The 13,114-nt window shown below is 36.5% G+C and overlaps 1 protein-coding gene across 1 annotated transcript in view; it reads left to right on the forward strand.

Annotated features, from left to right (window-relative positions):
* The first annotated feature begins 6,184 nt into the window (after nt 1-6,184).
* LOC142665833 (BPI fold-containing family B member 4-like) overlaps nt 6,185-13,114 on the forward strand; it is a 32,159-nt gene continuing 25,229 nt past the window's right edge. The window contains exons 1-3 of the mRNA XM_075845611.1: nt 6,185-6,308; nt 7,846-8,314; nt 9,448-9,552. Of these exons, the coding sequence (XP_075701726.1) occupies nt 6,185-6,308; nt 7,846-8,314; nt 9,448-9,552 (698 nt within the window). The remainder of the gene's footprint in view (nt 6,309-7,845; nt 8,315-9,447; nt 9,553-13,114) is intronic.

A 13,114-nucleotide genomic window follows, 5' to 3' on the forward strand; every position in this document is an offset into this window, starting at 1 on the left:
TGACGTTGTCTCTGGGTCATGAGTGACTTGACACAAGGAATGCGACAGTTGTAGCCAATGTGCTGGATACGTCTGTGTGTGGTGGCTCTTGAAGCACTGACTCTAGCTGCAGTCCACTCCTTGTGAATTTCCCCCAGATACTTGAATAGCCTTTTCTTGACAATCCTTTCAAGGCTGCGGTTATCCCTGTTGCTTGTGCACTTTTTTCTACCACACTTTTTCCTTCCTCTCAACCTTCGATTAATATGCTTGGATACAGCACTCTGTGAACAACCAGCTTATTTAGCAATGTCCTTTTGTGGCTCAATGACTGTCTTCTGGACAACTGTCAAGTCAGCAGTCTTCCCCATGACTGTGTAGCCTACCGAACCAGACTGTTGGACCATTTAATGGCTTATGAAACCTTTGCAGGTGTTTTGTGTTGATTGGCTGATTAGAGTGTGACACCATGAATCTACAATCCTCAACTTTTTCCCAATATTCTAATTTTCTGAGAGACTAAATTTTAGGCTTTCATTAACTGTTAGCAATAATCATCAACATTAAAAGAAAAAAAAATGCTGGAAATAGATCACGCTGTGTGTAATTAATCTATATAATATATGAGTTTAACTTTTTTAATTAAATTACTGAAATAAATTAACTTTTTGATGATATTCTAATTATTTGAAGAACTAGTATGTGCTGGGGAACAGAAGTTTTCCCACATGTACATATGCTTGCAATCCCCACTGATGACAGGTAAATAGCCGCATAGTATATGCATAGCTTAATAAAAATCAGAATAGGGATAATGCAGCAACATGATAACATAAAACAGATACCAACCACAGCCTAACACCAGGTCCCAATGTACATTTTGCCCAAAGCTTTGTCCGGGGATCTTTATACATACAGCAGTACTAGATCATCTTTGAAGGGGTTGTCCGGTTTTTGCAAATTAATGTAAATTTTTGAATAATTAAAAGTATTATTAAAAGTCAAACAATTTTCCATAATACTTTCTGTATTAATTCCTCATGGTTTTCAGCATCTCTGCTTGATGTTATTCAGTAGAAACATTCATTGTTTACTTCCAGCAGATAAAATTCATACACGGATTGTTAGCACCAGTCTCTACTGTAGAGTACAAATAAATGCAAATCAAGTATACAATTGTAATGCAATTGGGAATAACATCTATATGTATATTGTATATAAGTTAACACCAATTGTCTTAAGTTTGACATGAGACCTACGCTTACATCGTTATTCAAAAATAATTAACAGAGTCCTTTGGAGAAAAAAAACGTAAAAAGGATAGGAACCCCGATGCAAGTCGACTAGGCAAATTAACAAGGCAGAAGATACATGCAGTCAAGTCCTTTGGAGAAAGTTTCTATAAGATTCTGAGTGTTGAAACTCCAGCCACTTGTACCATGTTTTGTAGTATCTGTTGTACCCGCCTTTTATCGAAGAGGTCAGGTTTTGCATCAACATTATGTCATTGATCTTAGCAATCCACTGAGGTAGAGTAGGAGCTATATTATATGTTTGCTTATTTGTATATCGTCCCAGTCCTACAACCCTCTTTTACCTATTCCTTCTCCAATGTTATCCTAATTGTTTGTTTTTATTCATGTATTTGTACAATAAAGAAAGTTGTGTATTCTTCATATATATATTTAGATATTTTTGTCCAGTGTATTTATCGGATGAACTGTATGTACAAAGATACAAATGTGTCCTTTCTTTTCTCTTACCTCAACATATTCTGAGATGTGTTTTGTGAGATGATACTCTTTCACGAGATGTCTATGCTATATGTGTCTATGTGTGGCCACCCAGTGGTTGTGATATGAATTAAAGTTTGTCAAGGGTTTTGCAGGCATGTTGAAATATTGTATTGCACAGAAGAAAGAAGAAGTTTCATGAGGTATTGGAGTCCTTAACCAAATTCAGGCAAAGTAAATGGTGGACACATCTGTATACAAAGTCAAGAAGTGTCCAGTCATCAATAAAGAAATTGGTTCTTTACAGGTAAAGTAGTCAAACATTGGAATTCTCTACTACAAGAGGTAGTAATGGCAAATACAATGACCGACAAAAAAAAATAATTAAAAAGGCCTGGATATTTATTTCCATATTAATGATACTGAGAGTTGTATTTAATAAGGCAGGAAAATTATGTTTAATTGATCAATCAATATTATCCAACTGTGCTGAGTCCTGAAGAATATCTAGCACTATAAGGCAAAATTGGCTAAAATCGCGCATAGAGTTTTGCTTTGCTTCCGTCTGGGTCAAACCACCATGTTTAAGAACATTTGCACTTGATGAATGTACAACTTTTTCATACTTCAAGTGAAAGTCCATTTTTTAATACCATGTCATTTTAAGGTCCAAAATTTTGTGCTGTTTAATTTACTAAAATGTCCTTATAGGCGTCAGAGCTCCATTTTTGTGAAACAGAGGTCCAAATCCCCTTCATAGGCACAGAGTTAGTTAAATTATACAATTCTGACTGCCTGCAGCTGCCACTAAGGGGAGCTTATGTGCTTACTGCATACTGTTCGATCATCGAATTCAATTTATAAATCGTAAGTAGTAAGCTCCTAACTTTCTCCTAGTGGAGGCTACAAGAATGTATCATTCAACTCTGTCTATGGAGGAGATTTAGGGCAACAGAAAAATGAAGCACAACTTAAAGGATATTTTAAAGTGTGACTGTTTAATAAATTAAAATGTTTAAGAATGATATAATGCTAAAAGGGACTATCAAGTTTTATTTATTTTATAAGTTTGAGAAAATGGCCATTCGATTTCCAGGAGGGAATCAAAGGGTTTAATCTGAAATAGGAGGAAATCAAATAAGAAAATTAGAATTTAAAATGGAGACATGGACTGATATGAGTGATGACAATCTCTGTACAGAACTGTGGAATATGCTGGCGCTTTAGAATTAAATATTGAAAAAATAAAAAGTTAAATTAATAAGAGCAAATAAGAAATACAAAAACATTGGGAAAATGTTTCTTGTAAATTAAAACATTCTGATAACTTAAACATGTATGAAGAGAACATCATTTTTTAGAGATTAATTTATGTCTGCTCTGCAAAGTGGCGGAGGTGTTGCCGTTGTGAATGTTAGGCTTCATCTTATATCGATAATTGGAACACATATTGTATGTATGCCTATTTCCGACCTTTATCAAGACAAATGTGTAGAGCCTGTACATGTGTCTGGCCAAATGTGTAGAGCCCCCAACTCCACAATAAACATGCACACTTGGCTCAGCCAATAGGGAAAGGGGAATAAGCTGCTGCTAGACACCTCTAACAGTGGCTTATCTCTTGCTGTGTTAAAAACCAACTTGCCCAGTCCTTCTTCCCCCCATTATCTGACATTGGGGGAGACTCGGGAGACTCCTGTAGACATCAGATAGTCAGCTGATCTAACCAAAATGAGTGGTTCAGCACTGTTTTTCCCGCACCACCGGTTCAGGGGATTGTGTACTGATTTTATATTTTATGTGTGGATGCTTTGGACTTCCACCGCTGATATTGAAGGCAGAGAACCGAGAACCTAGGTATTTTTTAAAAAATCTTCTCATTATATACTTACCTGTATTCTTTATTGTCTTTATTGTCTTCAGACAATTGAGGTTCAATGCTCATACTGCTAGTAATGGCCTGGACAATGCTTTGCTGTCCTTTTAGGTGGATGATATCATTGGCTATAGTCCAGAAAAACACCCAACCTGTTATGTTGTAATCTCCCCTGATTTCCCAGTAGTTTTTTGTTTTGAAAACCACAAGTGACCCGAGTGCATTTTATATTGTTCTCACTAAGAAGGATTATAGGTTAGAATTGAGTTCAGGATATAAGGCTCTCTATCAGTTCATTGCTCTTTGGACTAGAAGATGAACACAAAGACTTGTGAACTTCTTGCATGATTTAAAAAAGGTAAGCAATATGAATGCAACACTTACAATTGGAAAGACCAGTAACTAAATTGGTGAAAGTTCACCCTCATATTTGCCCTAAACATATGTATATTGATATTTTAATGAGCCAAATGTGTCCTTGTTAGTTTATTTTGTTTTTTATTTGGTAAATATTGGGTAAATTTTTTTTTGGGGGTGTGAAGTTAAGAAGTTCATCTGTGAAGAAGGTGTACTTGTGCCTCTTTTAAATTTTCATTTATATATTTCCTGTTGCTTAACTTGTGCAAACATATACCACAGTGATTTTCAGAAATTGTCACCATTCACATTAGTCCCTGCCCGAATCGGGCTCACAACCTACTTTCCCCTATGTCAGACACACATTAATCTATCAGTATGTTGGAGTGTGTAAGGAAACCGAAGTACACAGAGGAAACCCACGCAAACACGGGAAGTACATACAAACTCCATTCCGATATAGTCCTTGGTCAGAATTTAACTCATTACCCCAGTGCTGCAAGACAACAGTACTAGCCAGCCCATGGAAATTTTAGATAGTATGTAAAAAAGTTTGAAGGGGCCCACTCATCAAAAGTTTGTACTAGGCCCACCTAGTTGTGTTAAAACAGCCCTGGCTGACAATACTGTATATTTTAAGGGGATTTCCAGAAAAAATATTTCATGACAGGTCAATTAGCCATTTTAGTCAGTTTCCAGATGGCAGGAGGCTGGCAGCTGAGATCAAGTGGTGGGAGGTGGCAACATAAGGTAATTGTGCATTCAATTTTAACTTTTTGCATCTGTACTCATTTTAAAGAGGGGTGAACATGCCCAGTGCCAACTTAAAATGGAGCCAGACTCGCTTGTTCTGGGATTTAGAGGTAAAAGCATCAGCTGCTGACTTCCACGACATGTCTGATTGACACAAAGTCTATTTTTGAGAAAAATAAAGAAAAATAAAGAATAAACTCTGACACGAGATTTGCAGAGGCTCTGTCACCAGATTATAAAATCCCTATCTCCTATTGAATGTGATCGGCGCTGCAATGTAGATAACAGTAAAGTTTTTTGTTTTTTTTAAACGATAATTTTTGCCCAAGTTATGAGCAAATTTAGATTTATGCAAATGAGCTTTTCAATTCTGACATTGTTTTTTATTTTATTTTTGTAAGGGGAAAAAGTGTTTCATTTTTTTACTTGGGATTTTTATTTATTATTAACTTTATTGTACTTTCTTTTTTTAGTCCCATTAGGGGACTTTTCTATGAGATCATTTGATCGCTTTTATAATACACTGCAATACTTCTGTATTGCAGTGTATTATTGTCTGCCATTGTAAAACTGACAGGCATATGTTAGGCCATGGCATTCTCTAGAGGTATACCTGGGGGCCTTTGTTAGGCCCCCGACTGCCATAAAAACCATCAGCACTATGCAATTGTATTGCGGGTCAGCCTGTGGGATGAGAGAGGTAGCCCTCTCCCTCTAAAACCACTCAGATGCGGAGGTCGCTATTGACGGGTGGGATCAATGTTGATTTCTATCCTGATGGCTTGAACAGGTCTGCTCCCAGCCCTCAGCCCTCTGGTAGCTGTCAGCAGGAAGCTCTTACTGATTTCGGCGGCACAGATTTATTCCAATGCGGTGCCATAAAAAGGCACATGCATCAGAATACAGCCTGTTATTAACCGCTGTGAAAGGGCATATGGGCGGTCACTAACGAGTTAAGGGGATCTTACTACATACATTTATACATTGAACTCAATAATAACACAGTATTCAGTAGGCTCCTAAGCTCCCTCTAGTGGTGGCTGCAGACAGACTGAATTTTATCAATGATCTATTTAAGTGATTTAAAGTCCTGTATAAGAAAAACAGAGCTCTGACAGCTGTAAAGATATATCATAAAATTAATCAGGCCAGAACGTTGTTCATAAAAATCAGATGGTGTGAAAAAAATGGACATTCACTAAGCATAGTAGTAGACTGCACTGTTAAAATGAAACTATTGCTGGAAGAAACAAGACCAATTTACCACTGAGAGTTTTTATAGATGAGTCCCAATGTTTAAATTGTTAACTCTATTTTTTTCCTTTCATTCCTAATATATTTTTCAGAAATAGCTAGATAGATACATAAAAGAGAGATAGATAGATAGATAGATAGATAGATAGATAGATAGATAGATAGATAGATAGATAGATAGATGCATTAACGTTACTTTATTATCTAGTTTTTCAGATAAATTGATCGAAAGATGTTCAAACTGTGGCGTGTCTGCTTCATATGTATATTGCTTATCCAGACTCATAGTCTTAGTTATGCTGCTGGAGGAAACAACGGGGCTGTTCTTCGAGTATCTAAAGGAGCGTTAAATAATGGTGAGACCTGTATTTAATACAATTTTGAATGGGTTTATGCTTTAGCCAATGTTAGTGTAAATCTCCAGCTATACAGAACGAGTGCATGCGTATATTTAAAGTGATTATCGCAGACTATAGTGAATTATAATTTTATTTTTTTTCAAAGAAAAGCAAAAACTGACCCTGTATAAAAAAAATCTTCTTAATAAAATTCTGCATAATGGTGATAAAGCACGATTGGGTTGGTTAATTGCTGCCACAATCAATCCCTGGAGTCTGGCGATGCAAAAATGAAGAATTTTAGGAATCATCATTTAACAATTTAGGAGAGATAATGGACAACACCTTTAACTCTGCTGTGCTCATAGCACATATAAGCCAAATTATCTAAAAGGACTAATATTTCTTTGTAAAATAATCCAGTGCACAAAATGGAACTAAATCGTGCGCTGTATTGTGGCCACTTATTTGAGAGAGGCTTGGTTTCACTGATAGGTTTTTCTTCTAGAGGAACTGAATTCAGTCCTATATATGGCATTAGATAGAACATGCTGTTTTTTTTTTGTTTTTTTTTATGCCGACTCCACGTGTATTTACCACTGTAGGGGTAGGCATAGCTAAATTGAAAAACAAAGCAAAAAAATTGGCAGCACTCCAGGATGTGACTTTAAGAGCAGCAACGTTTCGGCAGATGTAACTGCCTTTTTCAAGTAAAAGGCAGTTGCATCCAATGAAACGTTGCTGCTCTTTTATGGATTAAAGTCCTTCATATTTTGTTTTTTCACCCTGACCTCCTAGAGTGCTGCCTATTTTTTTGCTTTGTGAATAATAGGACATAGCCTATGTCCTTAGGCATGCACCCATCCCATATATGCTTTGTTGTATGGTACTGCTCTGGACTTTCTTTTAATGTAATGAAATGCACTGACACTGTATTCTTGATCTTTGTAATATGGATCCCAAATATACTTGTCTGCATAAGGTCTAAGGTACATTTAAAGCAGTCCAGCAATAATTTTATTTTTCTTTTTTATTGTAGAGGCCATTGTGCATGCCTTGTGTATACCTGTTTTAGTTGATGAGCCATTTATGGGTTGTCTGCCAACTATGCAGCTTCAGCCTGTCTCCCTGTCTTCTGGTTGTGATAAATTTCTCCATGTCAGTTTTTACACATGAAGCAGGGGAGAGCAGCATCTCCTAGAAATACACTGGACTCTCTACACAAAGCACTCACAGATAATATAGACAGTCACCATGAATCAGGGGGGTTTTATAACTCTGCAGCTGATCATTTTATGGAATCAGCTATTATATCACTACACTCCTGGTCCCTTAGATAGAGTACAAATGATCTCTCCAGCAGCACTATATGCATGGGGGCATGCAGAGGAACAAGGAGGGTGGAGCTGGGTGGGGAGGGGTGGAGTCTCAGTGCTGCCAGAAGGGATTTGATTGATGTTGATGTAATTCTGTAGTTCACAGGAAGTCAGCCATGTTTTTACCTAACATATAAAAGGCAAAATATAAAACATTTCTATGTTTTTTTGATCCACAGCTGTCTCAGGCCAAATGAAAGGAAAAAATTCGCAGAACAATTTGAACATGCCAGCCATGGGTAGTGGTGGTGGTGATCTTCTTGGGGGTTTGCTTGGTGGACTGCTTGGGGGTGGCGGTGGGGGAGGACTTTTGGGTGGTGTGCTAGGAGGTGGAAAAGGAGGTGGCCTACTAGGTGGTATACTTGGTGGTGGAGAGGGTGGGGGAGGTGGCCTTCTTGGTGGGGTTCTTGGTGGGGGTGGTGGTGGTGGCGGCCTGCTTGGTGGTATTCTTGGAGGTTCTGGTGGTGGTGGACTACTTGGAGGGCTTCTTGGCGGTGGTGGGGGTGGTGGAAGTAGTTACACAGATCCTCACATTAATGGTGGCATCCTAGGGAATGGTGGTTTACTTGGTGGATTGCTTGGAGGAGGAGGACTTCTTGGAATACTTGGCAATGGAGGACTTCTAGGCACAATACAGGGTATAACTGGGTAAGATATAAACACTATTTATGGTTTTTGCAGTGAGTTAATAGTCAAAAACCACTTATATATTTGAAAGATACTTAAAGAATATTTCCTGCCATATATTCAACATCTGTTGTAGCAATAGAAGTACATGACTATTGGAAGGAATATGCAAAAAATTGAGTGTTGCGATATTCTTGTGTGCATGATCAGTGACCAGGTGACTAAAGATAACTCCCAACAGCCTCCAAAGAGCTTACAGTTGTAATATCCTGTCCCCTAATACCATAGAAAGAGCAATTCTACCAAGTTAGTAGCAAGTTACAAAGTTAAATATTACTAAGCGAGGATGACCTACCATAATTTAATGTTAAGATTTAGTTTGTTAGATTTCTTTAATCATAACCATTATACCATTGAAATCATTACAATTTTACAAAAGGGGCTTATGGGCCTCCTGTATGCGACATCTTAAAACCTGTTATCTGCCAATTGTGTTTTATATTGCTGGCAGCAGGGATATGATAGTATTACTAAAATGTGGCAACAGGGTCAAAACCATATGACCGCCAGCTGACAGGACGCTGATTATTTGTAGAAATGCTTAGTAAATGTAACATTTATTTATTATAATAACGCTCTCTTGCAAAATGTAGATGGGGACCTCTGCATTAGTCCCGTGAATATATGATATCTTACTGCTCCACCCTTGTGAAAAATGTCATCTTGTGTACCCCTTGAGAATTTGAAATTGATAGTCAGGTTCTTGACTGTTGTTTTACTCTTACAACTCCATGAAATAGTGCTAAAAGGGTTTTCCTGGAAAAACGTATCGTTATCCATCAGTGTGTGACCCGTGGAGGCCCGACCCCTTGGACCCTCACTAATCAGCAGTATGAAGGGACTGTGGCACTTACTGGTGCATGTGGCTCCAGGGAGTGCTTCATTCTGCTTATCGATGAGGGTCGTAAGGATAGGCCATTAATATATAGTCCCAGAAAACCTCTTTAATGTAGCTAAAGTTAATATTTTGTATAAAAGTAATTTAGACCAGTCATCAAATATTGAACTGTAGGACACAGCTCTTACACATGGGAACAGAACTGGTTCCGCATGGTATCAAATGTTGTTCTGATGAACCTTACTATTTTTTTCAGACTACGAATTATAGACCTTACACTTCCACAAATATCTTTGCATCTTTTGCCTGGTATTGGAGTTCATCTAAACCTCTACACCAAAGTGGCAATCAATGGTAATAGGTAAGAGACTATACTTACTTTAAGAAACTGTGTGGCAATAAATAAGGAAAAAACAAACAAAGTTCTTGAATGATTTTGTGATCCTGATATTCAAATCATACCAAGATTTTTTTTTTTATAGATAGTGGATTATTATTAAAGTGAAAACAACAAATTTAAAATATTTGAAAATATTTGGACTGAAACACAGGCCTCAGAAGCAAAGGAGTACCTAGTGGATTTTGAGGCCTCCTTTTTATTAGAATATATTATATTATATTAGTGCACTGTGACGGTTTGATGCCATGATGAATATATTCGTCATGGAGCATTAACCATTTCAGGACCAAGCTTATTTTGGCCATCATGACCAGTCCCATTTTTTCAAATCTGACGTGTCATTTTATGTGGTAATAACTCTGGAATGCTTTTGCCTATCCAATTCTGAGATTTTTTTTGTGACATATTGTACTTTATGTTAGTGGGAAAAATTGGTCAATAAATTCATTGCTTATTTGTGAAAAACACCAAAATGTTAAGAAAATGTGCAAAAATTATGATTTTTCTAATTTTAAATGTATCTGCTTGTAAAACAGATAGTAATACCACACAAAATAGTTACTATTTCACATATTCCATATGTATACTTTATACTTGCATCGTTTTTTGGACATTATTTTATTTTTCTAGGATGTTTTGCGAGGCTTAGAACTTTAGCAGCAATTTCTCACATTTTAAAGGACATTTCAAAAGGCTATTTTTCAAGAATCAGTTCAGTTCTGAAGTGGCTTTGAGGGCCTTGTATAATAGAAACCCCCAATAAGTCACCACATTTTAAAAATGGCACCTCTCAAAGTATTCAAAACAGCATTCAGAAAGTTTCTTAACCCTTTAGGTGTTTCACAGGAATTAAAGCAAAGTAGAGGGGAAATTTACAAATTTTATTTTTTTTGCCGAAATTCATTAGTAATCCATTTTTTTCTGTAACACAGAAGGTTTTACCAGAGAAACGTGACACAATATTTATTACCCAGATTCTGGAGTTTTTAGAAATATCCCACATGTGGCTCTAGTGTGGTAATGGACTGAAGCACAGGCCTCAGAAGCAAAGGAGTACCTAGAGGATTTTGGGGACTCCTTTTATTAGAATATATTTTAGGCACCATGTCAGGTTTGAAGAGGTCTTGTGGTGCCAAAACAGTGGACACTCCCCAAAAGTGAAAAGGTTTTGGAAACTACACACCTCAAGGAATTTATCTAGGGGTATAGTTAGCATCTTGACCCCATAGGTCTTTTGCTATATTTATTGGCGTTTGTCTGTGAAAATGAAAATCAACTTTTTTTCTGAAAAAATATAAAAATGTTTAAATTTTACAATGAGTAAAGGTGAAAAAGAACCCCAAAATATGTAAAGCAAATTTCTCCTGATTACGGAAATACCCCATATGTGGTAATAAACTGCTGTTTGGACACACGGCAGGACTCAGAAGGGAAGGAGCAATATTTGGCTTTTGGAGCTCAAATTTAGCTGAAATAGTTTTTGGGTGTAATGTTGCATTTGCAAAGTCCCTGAGGTACCAAAATAGTGGAAACCCCTAAAAACTGACCCCATTTGGAAAACTACACCCCTTAAGGAATCTATCTAGGAGTATAGTGAGCATTTAGACCCGACAGGTCTTTTGCAGAATTTATTAGAATTAGGCCATGAAAATTAATATCAACATTTTTTCCACAAAAGTTTTTAATTTTTAAAATTTTCACAAAGGATAAAGGATGAAAAGCACCCCAACATTTGTAAATCAATTTCTCCCAAGTACGGCAATACCCCATGTGGTCATAAATGGTTTTTCATTAGAAATGAATTAACCCTTTCAGGACTGATCCATTTTCTGCTTTTTCATTTTAGTTTTTCCCTCCCTGCTTTCCAAGAGCCATACATTTTTTTATTTTTCCGTCAGTAGAGTGCTTTGAGGGCTTATTTTTTGCAGGAGGAGTTGTAGTTTCTGGTGACACCATTTAAAGTACCATTTAATGTACTGGTAAACTGAAAATAAAATTCTTTGCAGGCTGAAATTGGAAAAAGCTTTTACGGCTTTCACCGTGTGGTAAAAACGACCACTTCCAATTTTTTTCTGAGACTTAATACGATTAAGGTGATAACAAATTTATACAGTTTTTTTAAATATATTTTACTACTTTTGCAAAGTAAAAACTATTTTTGAAAAAAATAACTTTTTTTATTTTTTGGTCGATTGAGTGGTGTGAGGGCTTATTTTTTGCGGGACGAGCTGTCATTTTTATTGGTACCATTTTTTGGCATGTAGAACTTGTTGAGCACTTTTAATTAGATTTTTTTAAAAGCTAAGGTGACCATAAAAAACGTGATTTTGGCGGTTTAAATTCTTTATTTTTTACGCCATTCACCGTGCGATTCAAATAACGGTATATTGTAATAGTTCTGACTTTTACGGATGCAGTTATACCAATTTTGTTTATTTTTTACATTACTTAAGAGGAAAATTGGGGAAGAGGGATTTTTTTTACTTTAAATATACGATATATTTTTTTCACTAATAATAACTTTATTTACTTTTTTTTTTTACACATTTTATTAGTCCCCCTAGGGGACTTGAACCACCGATCATTAGATCGCCGGTACAATACACTGCAATACTAGTGATAACAGCGATCGCTGTTCCTGTCCGTTAGTTCCGGGTGTCAGCTGTAATACACAGCAAAGTGAAAATTACAATTTTCCACTGATGTGCCATTTTAATGCACAATATGTTGTGCCCAGTTTGTGCCACTGAAGACAAATACCTCATACAATGTTGAGCGGGTTCTCCCGGGTATAAAATGTCATATATGTGGATGTAAGCTGGTATTTTGGCACGCTGTAGGGCTCAGAAGCGAGGGAGCGCCATTTGGCTTTTGAAGCGCAGATTTAGCTTGGTAATTGTTCTGTTTCGGGTTTTGCTGGTATTTCAGTTTATAATATTGGGGTATATGTAAGTTGGGCAGAGTACATCAGGGTATAATAAGAGGTCACAATTTCTGTCGCTATATTCTGAGAGCCAGAACTTTTTTATTATTTCTCCACTGGAGCTGTGTGAGAGTTTATTTGTTACATTACAATCTGTAGTTTTCATTGGTACCATTTTAGGGTACATCTGATTTTTTGACCACTGTTTATTCGATTTTTTGGCAAACAAAGTGACAAAAAAACATAAATTCTGACAAAGTTTTCTGTCTTTTTTTTTTTTTGCAGTGTTCACTGTGTGCTATAAATTACATTTGAATTTATTCTGCGGGTCGATACGATTATGGCGATACCATATGTATATTGTTTTTTTAAAGTTTTGTGGCATTTGCGCAATAAAATCACTTTTCTATAAAATAATTTATTTTTTGTGTCACCATATTCTTAGAGCCATAACTTACAAGCTGTGTAAGGATTTGTATTTTGCGGAATGGGTTGTAGTGTTTATTGGTACTATTTTGGGGTAAATGCGACTATTTAATCACTTTTTATTCTATATTTTGTAGGGTGGTGACCAAAAAAATAGTGATTCTGGCATTGTTT

Source organism: Rhinoderma darwinii, chromosome 13 (genome assembly GCF_050947455.1).
Source record: "Rhinoderma darwinii isolate aRhiDar2 chromosome 13, aRhiDar2.hap1, whole genome shotgun sequence".
Taxonomy (NCBI): Eukaryota; Metazoa; Chordata; class Amphibia; order Anura; family Rhinodermatidae; genus Rhinoderma; species Rhinoderma darwinii.